Source organism: Mobula hypostoma, chromosome 5 (genome assembly GCF_963921235.1).
Source record: "Mobula hypostoma chromosome 5, sMobHyp1.1, whole genome shotgun sequence".
NCBI lineage: Eukaryota > Metazoa > Chordata > Chondrichthyes > Myliobatiformes > Myliobatidae > Mobula > Mobula hypostoma.
The window spans coordinates 15,554,306-15,581,319 of record NC_086101.1 but is presented as its reverse complement, the minus strand read 5'-3'; the positions used below and the strand labels follow the sequence as shown (position 1 = coordinate 15,581,319).

General features: G+C 46.5%; 1 protein-coding gene across 5 annotated transcripts in view; it reads right to left on the bottom strand.

The window, feature by feature from the left end:
- Positions 1-2,983: 2,983 nt before the first annotated feature.
- Positions 2,984-27,014, bottom strand: part of LOC134346636 (large proline-rich protein BAG6-like) — a 137,363-nt gene continuing 113,332 nt past the window's right edge. For 4 of the 5 annotated variants that reach the window (XM_063048098.1, XM_063048102.1, XM_063048101.1 and 1 more), the window contains 12 exons: positions 25,681-25,979; positions 23,857-24,163; positions 18,788-18,957; positions 17,725-17,778; positions 16,423-16,525; positions 15,276-15,400; positions 12,859-13,023; positions 10,509-10,577; positions 9,066-9,206; positions 7,492-7,599; positions 4,948-5,094; positions 2,985-3,716 (listed from right to left, as the gene is read on the bottom strand). In XM_063048098.1, coding sequence (XP_062904168.1) covers positions 3,621-3,716; positions 4,948-5,094; positions 7,492-7,599; positions 9,066-9,206; positions 10,509-10,577; positions 12,859-13,023; positions 15,276-15,400; positions 16,423-16,525; positions 17,725-17,778; positions 18,788-18,957; positions 23,857-24,163; positions 25,681-25,979 — 1,784 coding nt within the window. In that variant the 3' untranslated portion in view covers positions 2,985-3,620. Of the gene's footprint in view, positions 3,717-4,947; positions 5,095-7,491; positions 7,600-9,065; positions 9,207-10,508; positions 10,578-12,858; positions 13,024-15,275; positions 15,401-16,422; positions 16,526-17,724; positions 17,779-18,787; positions 18,958-23,856; positions 24,164-25,680; positions 25,980-27,014 lie in introns of all 5 variants that reach the window. The other variant, XM_063048099.1, reaches the window with a different exon arrangement.

Here is a 27,014-nt window from a genome sequence, read left to right as displayed (position 1 = left end):
CTTGGATTGGGGAGCATGCCTTATAAGAATAGGTTGAGTGAAGCCTCTTCTCCTTGGAGTGACGGAGGGTGAGAGGTGACCTGATAGAGGTGTATAAGATAATGAAAGGCATTGATCATGTGTATAGTCAGAGGCTTTTTCCCCAAGGCTGTAATGGCTAGCATGAGAGGGCATTGTTTTAAGGTGCTTGGAAGTAGGTACAGAGGAGATGTCAGGGGCAAGTTTTTTTAATGCAGAGAGTGGCGAGTTCGTGGAATGGGCTGCTGGCAACAGTGGTGGAGGCGGATATGATAGGGTCACTTAAGAGACAGGTACATGGAGCTCAGAAAAATAAGAGGGCTATAGGTAACCCTACGTAATTTCTAAGGTAAGGACATGTTCCGCACAGCTTTGTGGGCCAAAGGGCCTGTATTGTGCTGTACGTTTTCTATGCTTCTCTAGTGGAAGAGGGTTGTCCTTTCAAAGGAAGTGAGACAATTTGGGTCTTATTTCCTTGGAAGTTCAGAAGAATGAGGGGTGTCCTTATTTAAGCACAAGATCATAAGCGGGTTGGCAGGCTGGATGTTGCTATGTTTCCATTCGTGGGCGAGTCATGAACAAAAAGATGTACCTTCAAAATAAGGTGCTGGTCATTTAAAACTGAGCCGTGTAGAATTTTTTTCTGCTCTCAAGGATGTTGGTGGCCAGACTATTAGATATATTTAAGATGGCGATTGAGAAGAGTATGAAAGATCCAGCAATTCCGTGCTCTGGGGATCTGGCAGAGAAGGGGAGTCATGGATCAGCCATACTGAATGGCAGGGCAGGCATGAGTGGGCAAGTTACCTACTGGTACTCCCATTTTTGTGTTATCAGCTTGCAATCGTCTCTTCAGTTAACACGAATAGGAAAGCAAAGGAGACTGACAAAGTTGTATACTGGGGTTGCTGATTTGCAAGGTCCAACTAAGGCTATAGTTTCTGTTTTTACAATGAAGAGAATCAAACAGAGAATTAATTGATTTGATTTAACTCAAAAAGAACCTACATCTCAAGTCAGACAATAAATTAACAGACAAGGATTGAAATTACACACAAATGCACTGGAGGAACTCAAAAGGGTCAGGCAGCACCTGTGGAGGGAAATGGACAGTCGACGTTTCAGGTCAAGACCCTTCATCAGAAACCAGTCCAGATGAAGGGTCTCAACTTGAAATTTCAACTGTCCATACTCCCTCCATAGTGTGTTGCTCAGGATTTCAGCATCTGCAGTCTCCAGTGTCTCCAATGACCGAGCTTAGTTGGTAAGAGGGGAAAGGAGAATGTTGAGGGAAGAAAATGATGCACCGTGGTCCAGAACTCACTGCCCAAGAGGACACAGAGGGCAGAGCTGCTGCCACATAACTCCAGACGCCTGAGTTCAATAGCGACCTCTGGTGCTGTGTTGAATCTGTATGTTCGCCCTGTTTCCATGTGGGTTTCCCAACTTCTCCACGCTCCTGCTCTTTGTAACAAACCTGGCTCAGAACCAATATTCTGCAACTGTCTTGAGGTTATTCAATAAAGCCAAACATAGATTCACCTGGAAGTCCATTTCTCCAGAGAAACTGCATTTGGTTTGCGTTGGAGAGGTTCTATTGTCTGCTCTATTCAAATAGTGATCTTGTTGCTGTCATCCAAGCACTGAGGCTGCATGCAACATTTCAAGGAAGTGGCACTGCTGGTAGAGCCACCACCCCACAGCTCCAATGACCCAGGTTCGATCCTGATCTCCGGCACTGTTTCTGTAGAGTCTGTATTTTCTTCCTGGGATCGTGTGGGCCTCCCCAGGCACTCCAATTTCTTCCCACGCCCAAAGATGGTAGGTTAATTGACAGCTGAAAATGGACCTTGATGTATAGTCGAGAAACAGAATCTGGAGAGGAAGAGTTGTTGGGAATGTGTGGGCAAATAGTGCAAGCGGGTGGCTAATGATCAGCACGGACTCAGGAGGCCAAAGGGCCTCTTTCTGAGTTGCATGATGTCTCACGGCAGGGCCAATCAACAGAGGGACCTGTCATTGGCACTGCAACTGTCATGACATAGTGAAGGCAGGCACAGAGGACAAAACTGCCACATATTGTAAGGTCCTTTCACACCAGAGGAACAGAAACTTAAACAGCATCTGAGGAGGTTCAAGATGCAGGTCACATTTTGGGGATGAGGGGAAACTTACTGCATCAGTGTAAGGGAGGGTTGAGTGAGTGGAACAAGGTGGAAAGGGGATAGCGGGCAGATGGAACTGGGCGGAAGAGAGGGAGGGTGGGTATAATAGGTGAGGAAGGATGGAGAGGTGTATGAGTCTGGAAGGAGAGCAGAGGGAAGGAATGAAAATTCAACTTTCATATCAATGGGTTGTAGGCTACCCAAGCGGAATTTCAACTCCCCTCGCCACTCCTACAACAACCAGTCTGTCTTCAACCCTTCAGGGTATGGTCAAACATTTAGAAATGGGAATGAAAGGTTATAGGGAGAAGACAGGGAAACGGAGTTGAAAACTAAAGCAGTCCATTTTGGACAGGGCTCAGACTTAATGGGCTGATGGCCTAATTTTGTTCCTCTCTCTTATGGTCTCAAAGAAAAACTAGAAGAACAGCACCTGGGGTAGTCCACAACCTGATGGCATGACCATTCAATTCTCCAAATTCAGATAACCCACACTTCCTTCTGTCCCGTCCTATATCCTCTTCTTCAGTCAGGTCCTCACAAAAGCTGGGCGGGGGTGGGGCCTTTTTAATACTCGCCCAATCCTCTGTTTCCCAGTTCCCCTCCCCTTCTTCAACCAGGTTCCATCTGCATATCATCTGCACCCACTCCACCCCAAGGCCCCCAACCCCCGTGTCCTGCCACAGTTCCACCTTTATCCACACCCCTCCAGTATGCAGTTCCCCTCACCACCGTCCACCATCTGCACTCATTGTCTCTGCCAATCCCTTCCATGCTCCACCCGTCTCCAACCTCCCTCCCATCCCCCACCTCACCTGGATCCACCTATAAGCTTGTCAGCTCTTGCCTTAACACTACCACCCCCTTTCCCATTTCCTTTCTACATACTCAGTCCTGTTGCAGGGTCTCGACCTGAGATGTCGATCATCCCTTTGCCTCCACAGATGGTACTTGACCCACTAATTTCCTCCTGCAGCCCTTCCTTTTCTGCACCCTGGAATACAACATGTCTTTCAGTTTCTATTTGAGATTCAAGGACAGCCAACACAGGAGAGTTGTAATCTCACTTGATGGGAAGCTCGGGATGGTCGCTGCGGACAGGACCTTACATGTGCCTTGTACCTTGAGATGTGCAGGAACTTTGGGAGGTGCTCCGTTCCACCAGCTGGTGGGAAAGGAGCAGAGTAGGGTCACAAAGAGCAGCTTTCCATTCACAGCAAAATGGGGATAGGCTGCCGAGTTTGTCAAGCTTCAGTACAGCTTTGGACTGTGGTACTTTATTCAAGGCTTGTGACAAGAGAAAGTGCAACACCCAGAGTCCGGCAGAGAGAAATAATTAAAACACCACGTACAACGAGCGAATTCACGCAGGGTACAGGCTAGATGAAGCCCGAGGCCCGGTTCAGACGGAGGGAGAGAGGTTGGTCCCCGCTAGCACTAGGAACGCTCCTCGAAAGCGGTATGCGTGTTCGGGAACCGCTGGGGGCTGTACTCGGGGTCCTCTCTTATCCGCTTCTGGATGTCGGAATGGATCTGCCGGAAGAGAGGAGGAAAGATGATTGGGCTCAGGTATAATGCGTTTGAAACATTCAGCAGGTGAGTAGCATCAGGGGTGGGGGGGAACAGAAGCACAGCCAACACTTCAGGTTTATTCCCTTTTTTTGGCTTTTATGAAACATCAACACTGCCCTTCTCTCCGCAGACGCTGCCTAACCTGCTGAGTGTTTTTAGCACTTACAGTTTAATCCCCAATAACCCTCACCAATTGTTACAGATACACCGTAAAAAGCATCCAATCCAGACACATCACGGCATGTATGGCAAATGTACTGCCTGAGACCACAAGGGATTATGGAATTTGTAAATATAAAACCAGTCCACCACGCTAACCAGACTCTCCTCCAGAGATTCTGTCTACACTTCTCACTGCCTCAGACAAGCAGCCAACATAATGAAAGATCCCGCCCACCCATCTCTTCTCCCACACCAGCCACTGGACAGAAGATACAACAGCTTGAGAGCAAGCCCCACCAGACTGAAGGACAGCTCCCATCTCATTGTTCTTAGACTTTTGAACAGTCCTCTATGATGGACTCTTAATCTCCCAATCTATTTGTCTACCTACACTGCAACTGCCACACTATATTCTGCATTGTTACTGCTTTTCCCTTTCTACTACCCTTTGTGTTTCAAAATGATCTACTGGATGACATGCAAAGAAACGCTTTTCACCGTATCTCGCCTACATCACAGTGCACAGCTTCTGCTCTGCCCCTTCCATGGGATGGTATGAGAGAGGGAGGCTGCACTGCAGTGTCCTCCTGCACTGACATTAATCACCCCTCCTCATCCTCCCCTCCAGTTTCCCCGTCTGTGCTATTGCTGCCAGCTTACTGATACCCAGCTGAAGGGGCTGTCCCCTGCTACTCTTACCAAGGATAACAGGAACAGATTGAAACAAACGAAGGGGGGGGGGTGGAGAACGGGAAGGGGGTAGTGGGGAGCGAGAGGGAGAGGCGAGCGTGGAGATGGAGTGGGAGAACAGAGAGGGAAGGCAGGACCAGAGGGGTAGAAGCGGATAGGGAGGAGGAGTGGAAAGGGAGGAAAGAGGGAAGGAGTGAGTGGGGATGGAGATGAATCGGTTTAGTTTAAACTCAAGAGGGTCACCCTCTGCCCTCCCACCCACATCTCTTTCTTATTCCTTTGCAGACCCTCCCTCCCCCCCCCCTTGTGGAAGCTGGTAATTAACATAACAGTCCCCTACCTGTTGCCTGTAGGCCTCCTGTGCCTCAGTCCTCTCTAGGTCTCTGGCCAGGCTCTCTGCACTGGTGAGCGGCTTGACCCCGGCGGCCTTTGCGGCTTTACCCACTGCGTCCGCCAGTGAGAGTGGTGGACCCTCACACTGCATTGTCTGGAACAGATAGAGAGGTCAGGTCGGAGGCACTTGAGGCCTGGGGCACCCACACCATATCTAGGATGCAACCAGGGTCCCCAGGCAGAACGGCTCCCTGAAAAGACTTCCACATTCTTCTACCCAATAGACTGTGTCCCATTGTGGACAGTTGTGGAGGTGGGTTCAGACAGAAGGTTTCAGGGTAACAGAGCTACAGAGGGTCAGTACTTTTAAATTCCTTGGCATTAACTTAGAGGATCTGTCTTGGGACCAACTCACAAAATAAGACACAAAAGCTCTTCTACCTTCATTGAAAGTTTGCGTAGATTTGGCATGTCACTAAAAACTTTAACAAACCCCTAAAGGTGCACATTGGAGAGCATTCAATCTGGTTCCATCATGGCCCGGTATGGATATACCAATGCGCTGGAACAGAAAAGGCTACAGAAATTGGTGGATACACCAATCCGTAGTGCATCACAGACAAAGCCTTCCCCATCAATGAGCACATCTACAAGGAGTACTGCCACAAAAATGCAACATCCACCATCAAAACCCCTTCCATCCAGGCCATGCTCTCCTCTCACTACCACCACTGGGCAGAAGGCACAGGAGCCTTGGGTCCACCATCACCAGATTCAGGAACAGTTATTACCCACAAGCATCGGATCCTGAACTGACGTGGATAACTTCATCAGCACAACTGTGAACAAATTCTACAACCTACAGACTCACTTCCAGTACTCTTTACAATCCATGGTCTCAGTATTACTTTTTATTTGCACAGTTTGTCTTCTTTTGCACACTGGTTGTTTGACAGTTTTTGTCCACGTGTGGTGTTTTTGTGATTTCTATTTTATTTCTGTTTTTTCCTGTAAATAGTTGCAAGAAAATGAATCTCAAGGTAGTACACGGCAACCTAAAATGAAGACTGTACACTTCCTTACATAGATGCTGCCTAACTCGCTGAGTTGCTCCAGTGTTTTGTGCACTGCTGTGTGCCTATGATGTCTGTTTCTGCCCCTTTAGCTGGCGTCAAGTTTTAACACGAGTATTCAGACCTGTCATCACGCCACCATCGTGTAGCTTTCTCCAGCAATTGGACCCCGGCCAACAACAAATTGGGGCTGCAGGCTGCCCAGCATTTCCAACTACCTACGTCATCGTGAGAAGAGGCAGCACGTTGGGGTCAGAGAAGTGTAGCTTCTCTCCTTGGTGATTCAAAAGCTTGTTGAGATGCTTCTTAAATGTTGTGAGTCTCTGTCTCCGGCACCTGCTCAATGCAGTTGTTTCTAGGTTCCAACCTCACTCTCCTTCAGATACTCTCCAAACCTCCAAATCTCAGACCTTCATCTTCCACACCTCCACAATGGAAACAGATTACCATTTACCCTATCCAGCCCCCCTTATAATTTGGTATGCCTGCTGATAAGCCAAAGCACTGTCTGAACTTCCTGACAATTTGCAGATGACTTCAGAACAAAATACTGAAGAAACCTTTAAAATTCTACAGTCATGAGGCACATCCCTCTCCACCATTAGTATCAACAGCAGTCACTGCCTTAAGAAGGCAACATCCATCATCAAGGATTCCCACCACTGGGACCATACCACTGTCTAACAGCTACCATCGGGCAGGAGATAAAGCCTGAAGTTCCACCCAACCGAGTTAAAAAAAACCTACTTCCCTTCAACTATTCGGTTTTTGATTCAACCAGTACAAGTTCACTATGTCCAGTTCCAGTCCAGTTGGGCTCCGTATCAATGGTGACACCCTGGTTGTTAATGGTGGGGAGCTGAGAGCATGGGATGTCACAGGAAAGGTGGCTGAAAGTAGTCACTGCTTGGCACTTCCACACCCCGACTATCAACTTCAACTTTGTTTAGAATCGTACAGCACTACAACACACAAAGGCCCTTCAGCCCATCTAGTCTGTGCTGACCCTATCTTCTGCCCAGTCTCATTTACATGTACCTGGACCGGAGGTCTCTACAGCTCTTTTATCCACATATCTCTCCAAGCTCCTCTTAAATATTACAACTGAACCGGCACCTACCAGTTCTGCTGGCAGTTCATTCCACACTGCACCACCCTCTGAGTGAAGAAGATGCCCCTCAGGTTCCCCTTAAATATTGTACTTTTCACTCTAATCCTATTATCTTTAGTTCTAATCTCACGCAAAACTGAAGGGAAAAGGCCTGCAAGCACTCATCCTATCTATACCCCTGATAACTTTGTGTGCCAGTATAAGACCTCTCCTCATCTCAGGTGTTCCAGGGAATGAAGTCCCAGCCTGTTCAAGTTTCCCTTTTCTCCACCTCCTGCGATACCTTCCAGATTAACTAAGAAGCAATATTGCATGGTGCAATGAGGAGCCAATGGATCACGGATAAGGTCATAGAGGAGTTACCTACCTTTCGACGCTTGGCTGGCATGCCGCTGAGGTAGGCATCACTGAGAGGTGGCTGAGGCTTCATCTTCCTCTGGCTCTGGATATCTTGCCGGATGACAGGCACCCACTCCTGCAAGAGAAGACCATCAAGATACTCTCGCTCTTCGTCACTCACGAAAGACCACAATTCTGGGGTCAATTAGTGACCCACGACCCACATCACACAAAAGGACTGAGAGATACATTGAAGGCATTCTTCAGGCAGCCATTCTGACAGAATCGAATTAAGTAAACTAGGGTGCCTTTCTCTTGCAAAGAGGAGGATGGCATAGGTAACATATACAAATGCCGGAGGAACTCAGCAAGTCAGGCAGCATCTGTGGAGGGGCATAATCAGTCAACATTTCAGGCTGAGACGCTTCATCAGAACTGGAAAGGACGGGGGCAGAAACCAGAGCAAGGAGGAGAAGGCAGGTGATATGAGAGACCAGCTGAGGGGGAAAGTGGGTGGATGAAGTTGCTGCAGCAGGAAGCTGGGAGGAGATGGGCGGAAAAGAGGATGGAGCAGGAATCTAATAAAGAGAGGGCAGTGGTCCACAGTAGAAATACAAGAGGGGAATCAGAGGTGATGGCAGACAGGTGAGGGGAAGAGAAAGGGTGAGAGGATAACCAGAACAGAGAATGAAGAGGAGGGGGAGATGGGGTAATTACCAGAAGTTAGAGTAATTGATGTTGATGCCATCCGGTTCGAGGCTACTCAGATGGAATATGAGTGTTGCTCCACTGGCCTAAATTTGGCTTCATCATGGCAGTCGATGGCATGGCATAGAGGTCTCCACAATTATAGCCAAGTTAGGTGGAGTATGTGGAGTCTTGGGTCCAAGTCCACAGCTTCCTTAAAGTGGCCATACAAGTAGATAGGGTGGTAAGAAAGCCATACAGTATGCTTGCCTTCATTGCTGAGGCAATGAGTATCAAAGTCAGGAAGTCATGCTGCAACTTTAGCTAGAATGCACTTGGATCGGTGCTTTCAATTCTGATAACCCCACTACAGAAAGGACGTGGATGCTCTGGAAAGGGTGAAGAGGAGATTTGCCAGTACGCTGCCTGGATTACAGGGTATGAGCAACTGGAAGGTTGAAAGGAGATGCCAGTTTATAAAATTATGAGAGGACGAGAAAAATAGGGTCTTTTTCTGGGGTGGAACTGCCAAATACTAGAGGAAACACATGTAAAGCTGAGAGGGACAAAGTTTAAAGGAGATGTACAAGGCAAATTTTCATTTTAAGAGTGGCAGTTGCTTGGAACAGGCTGCAAGAGGTGGTACTGGAAGCAGATACGATGGTGGCATTTAAAAGACTTTTACATGACAGACACACAAATATGTAGGGTAGGGAGGGATCTGGATCATGTGTAGGCAGAAGAGGCTTAGTTTAATTTGGCATCATACCCATCACAGACATTGTAAGCTGAAGGGCCTGTTCTATGTTCTTAGATATATGTTCAAAACTATCAGTCACTAATAAACCCAATTAGGATGGCGCATGCTTCCAGAGGGTACAGAGTACTGAGAGACAGCGAACCCACACAACTCACCGGTGGAACAGCAGCCACCCAAGGCTCCGCCTCCGCTCCTTCCCTCTGTGTTGTGTCTGCACCCATGGACGCCACTGGCTCTGTTGACATCACCTCCTCCGCGGTGGTGGCTGGAGCAGGAGAAGCCGTCGAGTCCTTCCTCTGATGGCAAAGACAGGGGGAACATAAGAAATAGGAGCAGGAACTGGCCATCTGGCAGGTCGAGCCTGCTACGCCATTTATCGATGATCCGGCCATTGACTCAGCTCCAGCTACCTGCCGTTTCCCCATAATCGTTAATTCCCCTTATACGGAATAATATCTGACTGTGTCTTAACCATATTCAATGAGGTAGTGTCTACTACTTCCCTGGATAGAGAGAATCAGAATCAGGTTTATTGTCACTGACATATGTCATGAAACTTGTTTTTTTGTGGCAGCAGTTCATTGTAAAATAAAGAAAGACTATTAAAAGTTTCAACAAAGAAAACCACTAAAAACTAATTTCAAGAGGAATAGCAAGACAGTGTCCATGGATTGTTCAGAAATCTGATAGCAGAGGGGTAGGACACTGAGTGTAGGCCTTCAAGCTTGTGTACATCCTTCCTGACGGTAGGAATGAGAAAAGGGTGTGTCTGGATGGCGAGGGTCCTTCATTTATTTTTTTTTATTTTGAGATACAGCACAGGTCCAATGAGCTGCCCCGCCCAGCAACCCACCAATTTAACACAAGCCTCATCTCAGAGCAATTTACAATGACCAATTAACCTACTAACTGGTATGTTAAGCCACAGGAAGGAAACCCATGTGGTTACAGGGAGAACGTACAAACTCTTTACAGATGTTGTAGGAATTCAGCTCTAAACCCTGGTAAGTCGTTCCACACTCTCATGACCCTCTAAGTGAAGAAGTTTCCCTTCATGTTCCCCTTAAACTCTTTACCTCTCACCCTTAACCCATGACTGCTCAACTTCAGTGGAAAAAGCTTGTCTGTATTTACACTATCTATACCCCTCATTATTTTGTACAACTATCAAATCTTCTCTCAATCTTCTATATCCCAATGGATAAAGTCCTAATCTATTTAATTTTTCCTTAAGTGTTGGAGGGTGTGAGGAAATCTTCTAATCAGCTTGTTAATGAATACAGATTATGCACTGCAGTTGCATACAGCCTTTCCCAGCAGGTAAATGCTCAGGACTGTAACTGTCCTTTTGTTCACAGCCCAAAAACGATTTGTGTCACTTTGCTGCTGCCAGGTGCCCTGGACTAAAGGCTCAGGGATGTAATGGGGTACGAGGAGGTTACCTGGGCTGGCATACATAGTGGGGTTACAACTCCTCAGGGAACAAGGAGGCAGGCCAGTTTGAATTTCACTTTCATGCTTTCAAAATGGAGAACGCGCGGTGAGGCGGGGAACAGAGAGGACACAGTGCGGGGTTGGTTCATGGTGGCTCCCATTACCTGTGGCACTTCCTGCACGCTCTCTTCGGATTCCATGGGATGATCCTCCACGTGTTCCTCTGGGACACTCTGAAAGAAAGTGCCATCAACATCAATTATGTGATTAGAGATTGCACGGAGTCCTATAGTACTCAAACAAGCCCTCCAGCCCATCGCACCCTGCTGTCTTTTACTCCGATTGTGTCCGTAGCCTTCTATGCACCTTCAGTAGTAGCACAGGGTGCTTCATCTGACCAGACTCTACTATTAGTCATACTGGGGTTTATCAAGTGCAGATGACCAGGAACAAGTCCTATAACAAAGCTTTTAGGACATCTTTAGCAGTCATTCAGCTGGTATCAGAGGATTTGTCCTGGGACCAGCACACAAGTGTCTTCACAAAGAAGGCATTGCAGTGCCTCTACTTTCTTACTAGTTTGTGTAGATTTGGCATGTCACCAAAATCTTTGTCAAGCTTCCATAGATGCACAGTGAAGAGAATTCTAACTGGTTGCAACATGGCCTGGTATGGAAACACCAATGCCCAGGAATGGGAAAAGTCTACAGAAAGTGATGCGATAGTCCAGTCCATCACAGGCAAAGCCTCCCAGCATTGAGCTCCAGCAGCATCTATCATCAAAGACCCCAACCCATCTAAGACCATGTCGGCTTCCTACTACTACCACCGTCGGGCAGGAGGGAAAGATGTTCTTAGTATTATTTTGTTATTTGTAAAGTTTGTCTTCTTTTGAACATTGGTTGTTGGTCAGTGTTTATCTGTTTATGTAGAGTTATTTTCACAAATTCTATTGTAGTTCATTTATTTCCCCTGTAAATGCCAGCAAAAAATGAATCTCAAAGTAGCATATACGTACTCTGATAATACATATACTTTGAACTTTGGTAGAGCCACTGCCTCAAAGCACCAGCAACCTGGATTCAATCCTAACCTCGGATGCCATGTGGAGCTTTCACGTTCTGCCTATGGGCTTCCCCCGACATCTCAAAGGTGCGTGAGTTGTCGGGTAAATTGGCCCCAGTGTGCAGGTTAGTGGTAGAGCCTGGGTGGAGTTGATGGGAATGAGTGGAGAATGGGCATAATGTAGGATTAGTATAAATGGGTGACTGATGGTCCTCATGGACTTGATAGGCTAAACGGCCCATTTCTGCACTTTATGACTTCAAGAGGAGCAGTTGTGGGGCTTTAAATAGCGAATTCCTCTCATGAGCTGGGCAGCTGACGCAGCTACAAAAGATTTGAATAATGCAAGAAGAAACACTGCTGTACGCAAATGTCCTCATGCAATCGCGAAGGAGGTGGGGCTTACACAATAAATGCTTCTCAGTGCTTCTGATCATCTTCAAGGAGACTTTCCCACCACTACATTGAGCAGTAAATGGAACATACAAACAAAACTAGATGCTGAAATAAAAATAGAAAGTGCTGGAAGCACTAGCAGGTCAGCCAGCACCTACAGAGAGAGGCACAAGTTCACAATCTCCTTCTCAGTTCTAAAAAAGGGCTCTTGATCTGTAACGCAAATCATCTCATTTTCCACAGATGCTGCCAGAGCTGCTGATCATTCCTAGCACTTTGCTTTCATTTCAGATTTTCAACATCTGCAATAAATAACAATATATTAAAAAAACAGCCGATGCTGGAAACCTGAACTACAAACATAAAGTTGGAAACACTCGGGTTTCCAGCATTTCATGAACCGAAATTGCAGACGGTGGAAATCTTGGCAACATACACAAAGTGCTGCAGAAACTCAGCAAGTCAGGCAGCATCCACGGAGAGGAGTAAACAGTTGATATTTCAGGCAGAGACTCTTCATCAGATGAATAATCAGGTCCTTCCATAGACGTTGTCTGACCTGCTGAGTTCCTCTAGCGCTGTGTGATGTGCAACAATTTTACTGCATGTGAAATAGAAATGGATACTTCTGATAATACTCAGCAGGCCTGGCAACACCTGTGGAGAGAGAAACAGCCAGTGCCCTAGGGTCCTGGACCCTTTTGTAGCATGCTTCCCCTCTCCCCCACTACAGATGCTGCCCAGCTTAATGGGTCTTTCCAATATTTCTTGTTGTTATAACTTTGATGCAAACTTTTTTTTTTTACAGAGTAAGGTGCAAAAGAGCCAGTGTAGAGAGTAGAGACTCTCCTGCAGAGTACAGGGAGTTAGGTCAGTGAGATGGTAAACAGATTATCAGTAGAATCTGGTTAAGTAGTAATAGATTGATAAATCCTTCAGCAACAAAAGAAATCTAAGACACTGCAATCCTTCAGGGGACTAAGCCTCATTCCCGAGTACACAGCAGTGGGATGCAAGGTGGCCTGCCTCATCACCAACCAGCTCCCCACTCACCTGCTGTGGCTCAGCCTCCTGTTGACGAGACTCCCTCCTCCTCACGTACTGTAGAATTTGCTCCTCCGTCACCGGCATGTGCTCCATGATCACCTGCAGCCGCATTGCCATCATGGTGGTCAGCCAGTTCACCAGTGAGGGGTTCACATCCACCGACATTCGGCGCTGGGCAGGCGGAGGGTGGGGGGGGGGGTGGAAACGGGAGGAGAGATTAGATTACTAAGGGCAAATGTCTGCTGCCTGTGTAAAAGGAGAATGGTGGGGGGGGGCTACAGTAGGAGAACAGATGGGGTGGCGGATTCTACGAAATCAGAGCAAGGGGAACAACGATACAGGAACCTAAACAGGACATTGAACTCCCAGAACAATGCACACAAAATGCTGAACATGATACAGAAACCTAATCAGGGCACTGAACTCCCAGAGCAAAACACAAAATGCTGAATAATGATACAGGAACTTAAACAGGGCACTGAACTCCCAGAGCAATGTGGACAAAATGCTGAAGGAACGCAACAGGTCAGGCAGCATCAATGGAAAGGAATAAACATTCAACAGCCAAGACCCTTCTTCAGGACTGGAAAGCAAGATATCAGACTAAAAAGGTGGGTGTGGGGGGGGGGCAGGCTAGACGATAGGTGAAGCCAGGTGGGTGGGAAAGGTAATGGGCTGGAGGAGAAGGAACCTGATAGGAGGGCAGAGTGGACCATGGGAGAAAGGGAAGGAGGGGCACCAGAGGGAGGAGCTAGACAGGTGAGGAGGCAAAGAGGCCAGAGTGGGGAATGGAAGAAAAGGAGAGGGGGATTTTTTTTTAACTACAAGGAGAAATCGGTGTTCATGTCAGGTTGGGAGCTACCCAAACGGAAAATGAGGTGATGTTCCTCCATCCTGAGAGTGGCCTCATCATGGCAAAAAAAGCAGGCCACAGACTGACATGCCGGAATTGAACTGACTTTATTTCTTACATCCTTCACATACATGAGGAGTAAAAATCTTTACATAACGTCTCCGTCTAAATGTGCAATGTACAATCATACTAATTTATAATAAATAGAACAGTCAATGTAATATAGAGTACACTCAAATCAGCATGAGTTAATCAGTCTGATGGCCTGGTGGCAGAAGCTGTCCTGGAACCTGTCGTCTAGGTTTTTAAGCTGCGGTACCGTTTCCCGGATGGTAGTAGCTGGAATAGACTATGGTTGGGGTGACTCCGGGCTCTTTTTACACACCTGTCCTTGTAAATGTCCTGAATCATGGGAAGTTCACAACTACAGATGTGCTGGGATGTCCGCACCACACTCTGCAGATTCCTGCGATTAAGGGAGGAACAGTTCACATACCAGGCAGTGTTGGGAAAAAGGAATGGGGATTGAATTAAAAATTTTGGCTGTTAGGAAATTCCATTTTTGGCAGATAGTGTGGAGGAATTCCCAGTTTGTTTTGCCTTTCAGTGATAACCTTGTTAACTTTCCTAAATCCTACTATAAAATTCCAATCCCAATGAATGTCTATATCCGTCCAGGAGCAAAAATATATCAGCCTGTTGACCATTCCAAGATCACCTGGGGTAGTGAATACTTCAGATTTATCATCCTCCAAGGCAAGGTATTCTCATCTCAGATACTTATCCTCGAGTGGGAGAGGTCAGACGCTGGGAGCAGCCCAAGTAACCGTAGTGCAGGTTGTATTTGGTACACACTAAAGGATGTGGTGGAAGGAGTGAACGTTTAGGGTGGTGGACAAGGTACCAATCAAATGGGCTGCTTTGCCCCGGATGGTGCCAAGCTTCAACATCACTGGTGCTGTACTCATCCAGGCAAGTAGAGACAGCTTCATCAAACACCCTTGATAGATGTTTGAGGGTAAAGCCCTCCACACCATTGAGCACATCTACAAGGGACGCTGCCACAAGATAGCAGCCTCCGTTCTCAAGGACCCCGCCATCCAGGACATGCTCTCTACTTACTCCTGCCATCAGGAAGGAGGTCCAGGAGGCTTAGGCCCCACACTACCAGGTTGAGGAACAGTTATTACCCTTCGACCATCAGGCTCCTCACCTCATCACTGAACTGATTCCACAACCTACGGACTCACTTTCAAGTACTCTACAACTCATGTTCTCAGTATGTATTATAACTAGTAGTGTATTTGCACAGGTTGTCTTCTTTTGCACATTGGCTGTATGTCAGCCTTTGTGTGTAGTTTTTCATCGATTCTACAGTATTTCATTGTTCTACTGTGAATATCAGCAAAAAAATGAATATTTTATGGTGACATAAACTTACTTTTAATAAATTTACTTTGAGCTATGTTGGGGGAAAGGCTTTGGGTTATTGGTAGGAAGAGGTTTCCCAACAAACTGAGTGAAAGGCGGATGCTGGCCTGGATCCCACGCTCTCCCCTTTGTCACTTACGATCCTGTCATTGATCACGCTGGTCAGCGCACTCTGCTCCCCCTGGAGACTGTAGAGATTCAGAGCCAAGCACTCAAACAGCGCCTGATTACACAGCTCCAGAAGTCGGTGACCGAATGTGGCATCTGTGAGGACAAGAGTGACAGAGAAGACTGCTGGTGTGCGAGAATGAGGTTATAAACATGCTGGCAAATGGGTGGCACGGGCCAAATACCATCTGACCTACTGATTACACTAACCACCCACAGACAGCTTCCAGCTGTCTAACCCTGGGTCCGTGGGGACGGATGAGTGGGATTTCCACAGGTGACTATCCTCTCCCGACTGCCATTCACCAGGTTCTGTTGAGTTGCTCTGGTAAAGACAGAAATCTCCCAGCCCTTAGGTACCTAGCTGATTGTCTGTCAGGAATTCCATCAACAAGTATTTGGAAAAAGAACACAGGACTTCGAGCAGCCTCTCAAAAATAATCCAGAAACAAGTCATAGAACGCATACACCATGGAAACAGGCTCTTTGGCCCATCGAACCCATTCTGACCATCAATATTTGCACTAACCACTTATTTTATTCTCTTCCCCCACCCCCTCCCCCATTCTCATGAACTCTGCTCCCGAGTTTTCTACCTATTCATTGGGGACAATTTGCAGTGGCTAATTAACCTACCCGCCTGCACACCTTTAGGAAGTGGGAGGCAAATGGAGCACGAGTTGGAAACCCACTTAAGTTATATTGGAGTAAGCAGGCACTTCTGGCCCCTCCAGCCGCACCACCTATCAACCCCCACTCTAATTCAAACCTAATCACAGGACAATTTACCATGACTAATTCACCTACCAACCAGTATGCTTTCAGAATGTGGGAGGAAGCCAGAGCACCTGGAGGAAACCCATGCAGTCACGGGGAGAATGTACAAACTCCTTATAGACAGCACTGGGAATTGAACCTAGATTGCTGGAACTGTAAAACGTTGTGCTAACCACAGGGATGAAGAAATCATCAAATTGCACCAGCGGTCAGAATTGAACCTGGATCTCTGGCACTGCGAAGCAGTGTCTCCACCCCCAGTACCACTCCACCAGCCCTGAAGGGCCAGAACAAAAGCAATATTCATTGACTATGATGGCAGAACCCAACTTGGTACGTACCAGTGCATTGGAGAATGTGGGTGGCTATCCTGTTGAATTGCTCCCGCAGGAAGTCCAAGTTTGTTCGCGTTATATCCACATCATCACGCACTACAACAGACGACTGGAAGGGCAGATAAGAAAATTCAGATAAGATGATCAGGCAACCTGTTTCCTAGATAACAATCCAAGCTCTGCAATGGCCTCTAAACCGCTATAGCTGGCAACATAGTAAGGGCTGTGACAACCCTGCCTCCTTTGCACATGCTCTCCCATGGGTCTGTGGATACAAGGCACTCGCTCTAAAGTACAGGCGATGTTAGCACCCTAGAACTTTAATCAAGGAATACGAATACTACCATACGATCTTCCAGCAGTTAGATAGATATGGAACGTACAGACAGAATCATTAATTAAAAACCAAATGGGTCAACCTTTAGGGAAGAATATTTGTTGTTCTCATCCACTGTCTAGACTTTAGGTAACCTCACAGTGCAAGTCTTAAGAGATACAGCAGGGAAATACATCTTTGAAGTCTGACCAGAGTCTTGGACTGAAACATAGACTGCATTTTCCTTTCCATAGATGCTGCATGACCTTCTGAGTTCTTTCAGCGTTTTGTACGTTAGTTTGGATTTCCAGCAACTGCAGAATCTTTTGTGTTTATAACCACTCAGTTTACAGCAATCCTACAATATTATTCTCCCCATACTCTCATCAACTCCTCCCAGATTCTGTCACTCACATACATAGGAGGAATTTACTGTCACCAATTATCCCACCAACCTGGATGTGGAAGGAAATCGGAGCATCCCTGGGAAACCCCGTGTGGTCACAGGGAGAACGTGTGAGGTCCATGCAGATAACAGCCAACGTCAGGATTGAACTAGGGTCTCCAGTGCTGCAGAACAGTGGCTCTACCACCTGTACCACGGTATTGACCAGCGGTCGGCTTCTGTCTTCTGCAGTGCATCTGCAGGCCACTGGGCCCAGGTAGCAACAACAAGGTAATGTAGGAAATGGCCTGGCTGCATTAGGAAATGGACGACAGCTTATTGAGACTGACAGTCTCTTCTATCCTGCTGGCAGGGCAGATGGCTCACCAGGGAGGTAGAAATGCTGGCCATGACAACATCAACCGCAAACTTTTAAAACTGGTTTCTAGGACAAGGCAAATTGCAGGTCTCACAAGGGGAGAAAGGCTTAAAAGCTGAGCTAGGAGAGCTGATTCACATTTGCACAAGGCAACTGTCCATCCTGAATAACAGTCTGGCTTCAAAGTAACTCTAAACTACCAAGTAGCGTAGCTTGTTTCGTACTTACAAAACTTTCATGGATGTACTCCTCCAGACCATTGATCAACACGTTCGTTGATGCCTGAACAAAAGAAACAAGGTTTCATGAACTCTGCAGGAAAACTGAATTCTCCAATTAGATTCTGGGTGTAGCACACTCCAGGGCAACAGTAAGTATGACATACTCGACATATAAAAAACAATCTGAGTCTCTCAATTAAACTGCAGCCTGCACCCAACTTTCTGGTACCTATTATTCAATATATAAGCAACTTGAAATCTTATAAGTTTCCAGAACATAGATAACACCCAGATATCCATTAAACTAGGGGTTACCAACCTTCTTTTTTATGTCATGGACCAATATCATTAGCAAGGGGTCCATGCACCCCAGGTTGGGAACACATACATTAAGCCACCTGAACCCCCATTTAGATTCCAAGATGTAGATGATTCCTAGATACATTGAGCCCAGCGAGGGAGGGAGGGAGGGATATTCTCCCAGGGTTTGCTAAGGATTTAAAACCTGTGTCCAAGATCCATCTCCTCCTTATTCCTTTTATTCTCTTCCAGTGAAACCATACTGACAGACCAGTTGAGGTCTTATTTACAAAATATAGAACATTACAGCACAGTTCAAGCCCTTTAATAATCAACTCTAAAATCAAACTAACCCTTCCCTCCTACATAAACCCCTATTTTTTTTAAAAAATCATCCACGTGCCGTTAAAAGTCCCTAACATATCTGCCTCTACCACCATCACTGACAGGGCATTCCACACACCTAATACTCTCTGTGTGAAAAACTTACCTCTGACACCCACCTCCAATCACTGTAAAATCATGCCCTTGTATTAGTCATTTCTGCCCTGACAAAGTCTCTGGCTATACATTCAATAAGCTTCTTTTCATCTTGTACACCTCCAAGTCACCTCTCATCCTCATTTAGACCATACTCATCCCTGGAGAAGCTGGACTACTGGTTGCCTTAGCCCCACCTATTCTTCACCATGTGACATCCGAGCATTTTAGGGGGAGGGTAAGCCAAGGAGTAGGTGCACCCGCTCTCCCTCAGCCTGGCATCTCCTTACCCGGATGTTCTGCTCTGTAGGCTCCTGGTTGTTGAGGTACTGCTCCCGGAAGAATCGGTTGAGCTGAGGCTGGATGCGCTGCAGTGGCTGGAACTGGCCGTGAAGCAGCATGATCATGTCCACCATGGAGAAGTTCTGGCAGATGAGTGAGAGTAAGTCTCCGAAAAACCCTGCCAAGAGAACAGATTACTCAAGAAACTCAGACGGCATGGGACCAGGAGGAAAGTGTGGCTAAACTTTTAAGCCCCAAGCGGGATAGGACAACGGAGAAAGTTACCAGCGGAAGGTTGGGCACTGACACAATACAGCACTAAGACACTTAGAAAATCAAACAGCACAACACAGTACATGCCCTTCAGCCATGATGCTATGCTAACTTTTAAACCTGCTACATGATTGACCTCACGTTTATTCCTACACAGCTCAAGACCCTTCATTTTTTTCGTTCATGTGCCTATCTTAAATGCCCCTAATGTACAAGAATCTACTGCCAGACCTAGTGGTGTATTCCAGGCACCCACCACTCTGTATAAATAAACTTACTTCTGACATCTTCCCTAAACTTTCCTCCACTCTGCTTAAACGGACGTCCTCAGATATTGCTCCCTGCCGCCCTGAGGAAAAGGCAATAGCTGTCCACTCTATCTATGAATCTTAAGTTGCTCTTCATCCTCCTCCACTCCAAAGAAGAAAAGCCCTAGCTCACTCACCCTCTCCTCATAAGACATGCTCTCTAATCCAGGCAGCAACCCAACAGATCTCCCCTGCACCTTCTCTAAAGCTTCCATATCCTTCTTATAATGAGGAGACTAAACCTCAACACAATTCCCCAAGTGTGGTCCAACCAGAGTTTTACAGAGCTGCAACATTACCTCACAGCTCTTGAGCTCAATTCCACCTCCCTCAGACCCTAACTAATGAAGACCAACATACTATTCACCTTTTTAACCACACTACCAACTTGTGTGGCAACTTTAAGGGATTTATGGACATGGACCTCAAGATCTCTCTATTCCCCCACACTGCTAAGATTCCTGCTATTAACCTTGTACTCTGTCTTCAACTTTGATCTTTCAAAGTGTATCAGTTCACATTTTTCTGGATTGAACTCCATCCGCTACTTCTCAGGCCAGCTTTGCAACCTATTAGACGTCCCATTGTGACCAAACAGCCTTCTACATTATACACAACCTCGCCAACCTTCATGTCATAAACCATCAGATATATTCTAACAAAAGGAGCAAAGGGATGATGAAATCATGGGTTTGATCTATTCTCCCTCCCAGGAATTGTTGTCTAATAAAAAAGTTAAATGTATAAAATTTGACCAACAAACTTCTCAACCTCTTTCCAAGTATATTGTTAAATCCTTACAGACAACTTGTTCTGCTATTTCAAAGGCTGTCAGAGAGGAGCTTTCCAATATCATGGCCTGCTACTGTTTGTGGCCACGTCAGTGGATTTTGAGGAAGGTCTCTGTCAAATGTATCAACCCACTGCAACTTACTGATGTCTCCCTGTGGATAACTCACATTACAAGGCCTTGGTGAGACCACACCTGGAGCATTGTGTGCAGTTTTGGTCCCCTAATCTGAGGAAAGACATTCTTGCCATAGAGGGAGTACAAAGAAGGTTCACCAGATTGATTCCTGGGATGGCAGGACTTTCATATGATGAAAGACTGGATCGACTAGGCTTATACTCGCTGGAATTTAGAAGATTGAGGGGGGATCTTATTGAATCGTATAAAATCCTAAAGGGATTGGACAGGCTAGATGCAGGAAGATTGTTCCCGATGTTGAGGAAGTCCAGAATGAGGGGTCACAGTTTGAGGATAAAGGGGAAGCCTTTTAGGACCAAGATGAGGAAAAACTTCTTCACACAGAGAGTGGTGAATCTGTGGAATTCTCTGTCACAGGAAACAGTTGAGGCCAGTTCATTGGCTATATTTAAGAGGGAGTTAGATATGACCCTCGTGGCTAAAGGGATCAGGAGGTATGGAGAGAAGGCAGGTACAGGGTTCTGAGTTGGATGATCAGCCATGATCATACTGAATGGCGGTACAGGCTCGAAGGGCCGAACGGCCTACTCCTGCACTTATTTTCTATGTTTCTATGTTTACCTATCAACATCAACCTATTTACCTGGATGTGTGTTAATACCAGCTGCTGGCCTGGTAAGCAAAGAACAGGGATACAGGTCAAGACTCAGCAGGCAGGCATCATGTCTGCGAACCAAGTCTACTTCTGAAGTCTGGAGGCCACATTCTAGTACTACTCTAGACTTTTGCACAGTACTGTATATTATGTGTGACAAATAACATTTGGTACTACTGAGCCAATACAAAGCTAAGCACTCTTATTTATGTTTCCCAATCACCTTCCTATTTTAACCAATACATCCAGTACTGTGCAAAAGTCTTAGGCATCTTTTATATAATATAACTATAAAAGACTTTTGCACAGCACTGTACATTTCCAGGATTCAATGAGCATGCTCAAAGGTCTTCAGGGTGGATGTGAAGAGGATATTTCTTCTTGTTGGATAATCCAGAATCAAGGGGCTACTTTAAAAATAGGGGATCACCCACTTACAATAAAGACTCTTTTCCTCGAAGTTATAACTGCGGCTATTGCAATGCCTTTTGCATAGGATGGTCAGCTGTGCAAGTGAGATCAGCGCCGGGCTCGAGAATGGAGGTTCCTGAGTTCGATCCAGTGACAGACCACTCCCGTGCATGCTCTCCGTCTGCGCCAGGTTGATGTCGAGCTCGCAACTCGGCCTCGTAAAATAATACTGCGAAATGTCTGTGCGAGGAAGCCTTTCAAATCTGCGACTTGTAATGCATGAAAATGCCCGACACTGGCCTCTCAGGTCTCAGTCGACGTCATCATCATCATCATGTGCATAGGATTTTAAGGTGATGGCCTCAGGCCATACAGGTGGACAAGAACATTTCAAATTAAGAGCTAGTGTAGGCTCCTTGGTCCTGCTTAAGGTTGTTGTATCATTGAATAAAGCCACGTGGCACACTGGATAGAGCCAGTGCCCTATGACACAGTTCTCTTGCTGGTGCTCTGGGTTCCTCTGGGATGTGCGGGTTGGAAGATAAATTGGAAATTGTAAACTGGCCCTACAGTTTTGTGGTAGAATCTGGGGGACATTGATGGGAAAACTTTAAAAGATGGGATTAATGTAGGATTAGTGTAAATGGGTGGTAAATACTCAATGGTTTAAGGGCCCATTTTTATGCTATTTTTCTCCATGACTCTATGATCTCCTTGAAACCAACACGAACTCAAGCCCACATATCCATCAACCTATGTACCCCTTTCAACCAAGTACCTCCAGCTCAAAATTATTCAAGGATTTTGTTTCCCTTCACTTTGAGAAAAAGAGCTCAAAGACTTAAGACTTTCAGAAAAGGTGTGCAGGTTCATTGGTCTTAAATAGGTGATCCGTTATTTTTAAAGGGATCCCTTGAGACTAGATTCTCTCACTTCCATTCTAAGCATACTCATCGAATCTTAGAAATGTACAGTATAGTATCAAATGTACAGTACTCCTTTTGCCTCATTTTATCCACACCAACTAGGATGGTTATCTACAGTAATTTTATTTGTTCACATTGAGCTTGGATCTCTCTTCCTTTCCCATCCATGGAACACCAGCCCAAATGCCTTTTAAACACAGTAATTGTATCCACTATCCCTCAGATCTCCTTTAAATGTCACCCCTCATTTTAAACCTACCTCAGTATTTTTTCCACTAATTATATATTTTTGTAAATTTGAGTAATTTTATCTCTTTGCACTGTACAGCTGCTGCAAAACAGCAAATTTCACATCATACAAAGTCAATGCTAATAAATCTCACTCTGCCCTACCACGGATGGCGGGATACAGATACGACTCTACTAAGGAAGTGTAAGACGCCACTTCCCTCCGCTAGCCTGCAGGTCACCAAGTGGGCAAGGTATATCACCTGCTTAGCACACCCCCACCCCCCCGCAAAATCAGGGTCACGTGAAGCCATGGGAGGTGGTGGATGGCTGTATGAGCAGCTAGTGCACATCACAAGTCCTGGTGATGGATCACTGACTCCAGGCACACAATCTCTGAAGAGTATTGATAATGGCTGGGGTCATTAATCTTGTAAAGACCAAGATCGTCCATGTCATAGGACATGGCACATAATGATGACCATGAGAAAAAGACTGATTATCCATCTTATCTTTAACTCTGATGAGTTTGTATGCCTCTGTAAGGTTACCCCTCAGGCTCCTTCGCTCCAGGGAAAATAGTCCCAGCCAATCCAGTCACTAAACTCAAGCCTTCGAGGAGAGCCCGAATAAAACATGGAAACATGCCCACTGCCCAGCTCAACCACGCTGAGCATCGTATTAAGCTAGTCCCATTTGCCCACATTTGGACTGTATTGCCCCTAAACCATGTAATCATTCAAACTTATTTTATATGCTGTCACTGTACCTGCCTCAATGACTTCCTCTGGCAGCTCATTCCACACACTGACCACCCTCTGGGCGAAAACGTTGACCCTCAGATTCCTTCAAAACTCTCCCCTCTCACCTTAAATCCAAGTCCTCTGGTTCTCGATTTCCCAAAGCTGGGAAAAAGACAGTGTGCATTCACCCTATCCATGTCCCTCATGATTTTACACATCTCTATAAGGTTGCCCTCCGTCTCCTAGGCATAAGATCTCAGACCACCCAACCTGTCCCCGTAACTCATGCCTTCATTAATCTTCTCTGCACTCTTTCCCACTTTAATGATTGCTTTCTTAATACAGGGCAACCAAAACTGTATATGGTACTCCAAGTGGGGCTTCACCAGTCTCAAAAGACGTAAGGGTTTCATTCTACACTAAGATTTGAGGTACCACATTCTCTAACAGTGGCTCCCATCCCACTGAAGGTCTGACACAGAGGTCTCTACTACACAGTTTGGTTAAAAGAGCTGAGCACGGTAGAACAACAATGTTAATTGCCCTGAGCACCCCCAACGTCGTATCCAGAAGCTGCTCATTAGCCTGGCTAGTGGCAGTCCTACCTATTGCTCCATCAGCACCTGGCTCGAAGATGTTGCTGGTGCCGCTGAGCCTCTGGATGAAATCGGCGATGCTCTCTGTGCTGCCCTGCTGGGCATTGAGTGACCCCATCATGGAGGAGAGCACACCCTGCACCACACTAGTGAAGAACTCTGGCGGCAGTGTATCTGCCCCTGTCTGCTGCCGGCTCTCTCTGCCTTGACCCGGCTGCGACGTAGGTGGATCTTGAGTTGGGGCTGGGGTCTGAGGGGCCGGCGGGGGAGCTCCCTGGGCAGGAGTCTGAGAAACTGTTGCTGCTCCCTGGGCTGCCTAGGGGAGAAAGGATGAGAAAAAGTGAGTTGCCAATGTCAAAGCAGGCAACTGACCCATTCAAATAAACAGTTAAAGTTATTTATTGTCGTAGAGTATTGTACAAATGTATTAGGCACATATATTCAGCTAGGGTGCCTATGACTTTTGGACAGTACTCTATTTGTCAATGTGGAGCAGAGAGCGAGTTTGTAAACCTGGTGGGAGCAAAGGATGTTGGCAATGGCGAGGGTGGAGCATCACAGAAGGGGTGTGGGGCAGGTGGCAGAGAAAGAGTGCCAGGGATTTGGGGGGGGGGGGAAACGGTGGCAGGGGTACAGATACATCCAGTGCTGAGACACCAGGCAAGATCATTGACTTGGTTAACTGATCATTACAGAACGTCTCTCTGGTGTTTCTCGCTCCCTCCACTCCCCCTTCCCCCTTCCCCACGATTAACAAATTTCACATCACATGCCGGTGATAATAAACCTGATTCTGATTCTCCTCTCTCTGCCCGATTCCCACTCTCAGTTACAATAGATCCCAGATCAACATTAGGTTTATCATCACTCACATATGTCATGAAATTTGACTTTTTTGCAGCAGCAGCAGCACAGTGCATTCCTCCATCACAGTACACTCCAAAAGTCTTAGCCACCCTAGCTATATATATGTGCCTAAGACTTTCGCACAGTACTGTATGTACTGAGGTACAGTTGAAAAGCTTGTCTTGCATACAGATCCATTCATTACAAAAGTGCACTCAGGTATTATGAGGTAAAATTACCGTGTAAAGTTAAACCTACCAAGATAAACTCTGTGCAGAATAGAGTGTCAGAGATACCAAGAAAGTGCAGTGCAGGTAGACAAGAAAGTGCAAGGTTACAATTGAGGCAGATAATGAGGTCAAGCGTCCAGCTTGTCACACTAGGGAATATTCAATATTCTTATAACAGCAGAGCAAAAGTTGCACAAAAGTTTGGTTAGGGTGCATTTAGAATATTGCATGCTGTTCTGGTCACCCCTTTAGAGGAAGGATATGGAAGTAGTGGAGAAGAGGTTTACCAGCATTTTCAAGATCCTGTTTCCATGCCAAATTACTGACTATTGTGAATCAACGACTTAATGTACTAGGGGACTGTTGAACGGTCTTGGAGCAGTTGGATTGAAGCTGTCCTGGAGACTGGTGGTAGGTGCTGTCAGACTTCTGCTTCTTCAGCCCAATGGGAAGGGAGAGAAAAGAGCACCTCGGAGTCCCCTCATCCAGTGAGTACAGGCCCAAACCCATTAAATAATCCTCGTGTTAACACTTTATTCCAGTATCATTCTTGTGATCATCCCCTAGACCCTGAGCAATGCTGGCACATCCTTTCTCAGATATGGGGCCCTACCACTCCCCATGTGTAGATACCAGAGGCCATTTGGTCCATTAAGCCTATGTTGACCCTTCGAACTGGCCATCCAAATTCATTGCACAGCTCCGTTCTTGCTCTGACCACCACCCCTGCGACTCCAGGAAACAGCCATCCACTCACCTGCAGAAACTCTGTCATTCCCTGCACAAAAGCTGGCATCCCCGGCAGTGTCACAGTGATGGTGGGCGAGCCCACACTGGTCACGCCAGTACCAGTTGACCCCAGCAAGGTGCCCAGGAGCTGCGAGAGCTGGACATCGGGCTGGGCGCCAGAGTCTGGTGCAGCCGAACTGCTGGTGGTGGTCCCGGTGGAGCTGGTAGTGGTGGTGGTGGTGGATGTTCTGCTTGCCGTGGTGGAGGTGGTTGCAGAGCTGGTGTTGGTGGTGTCTGAGGGAGTGCTTCCTGTTGTTGTGGGCTGGGCTGCAGAGAATGAGAAAAGGGAGTGAGAGACAACGAGACGGCTGTGAGACAAAGCTCTCACAGTGACGGATACTGGAAGGCAGGGCACCTGGTATTTCATACCAAAGCATCGTGGGACCAACCTAAATTGCTTAGACTCCCCAGAACAGAGTTAAATTCACTGGCGTGTCCTGCTGTTACAGAGTCACAGAGCACCACAGCACAGAAACAGTTCCTTCGGCCCATCCTGCCCCTACTAACCTGATCTTCTACCCAGTTCCACCTCCTTGAACATAGCCCTCCAAACCCATGTAGCCATATGGCTATACCTGGACAACAATCCTCCATTCATGTACTTATCCAAACCTTTTCTTCAATGTCACAATTGAACATGCACCTACCACTTCCAACAGCAGCTCGGTCTACTCTCACACCACCTCCTGAGTGAAGAAATTCCTCTTCACATTGTGCTTAAATATTTCGCCTTTCACCCCAAACCTATGACCTCCAGTTCTAATCTTACCCGAACCTGAGGGGAAGGAGCCTGCATGTATTCCCATCCATACCCCTCATAATTTTATGTACATCTGTAAGATCTCCCCTCATTCTCCTGCACTCCAGGGAATAAAGTCCTAACCTATTGAACCTTACTCTTAGCTTCCTTCAACCCCTTCCCTTTCTCTAACTCCCATAACACCTCCCAAATTCACTAAGAAACAATGAGCTCCACAGTGGAATAAGGGGCCAGTAGATCATGGATAAGATCAGAGAAGGTGCCTGTCTTTTGACACTTGGCTGACATGCTGCTGAGGTAGGTGTCACTGAGAGGTGAGAATAAAGCAGCCGATCCCACCCCTCCTTATTACCACAGCCCTCCATTCCAGGCAACAGAGACTCAGAAACAAGCCCTTTGGCCCAGCCAATCCTGGCTGACCTAACCTTCTGCCTAGTCCAATCTACCTGCACCCTGAACACATCTTTCCAAATCCCTCCCACCACGTACCTATCCAAACTTCTATTAAATGTTACAATTGAGCCCATATCCACCACTTCCAA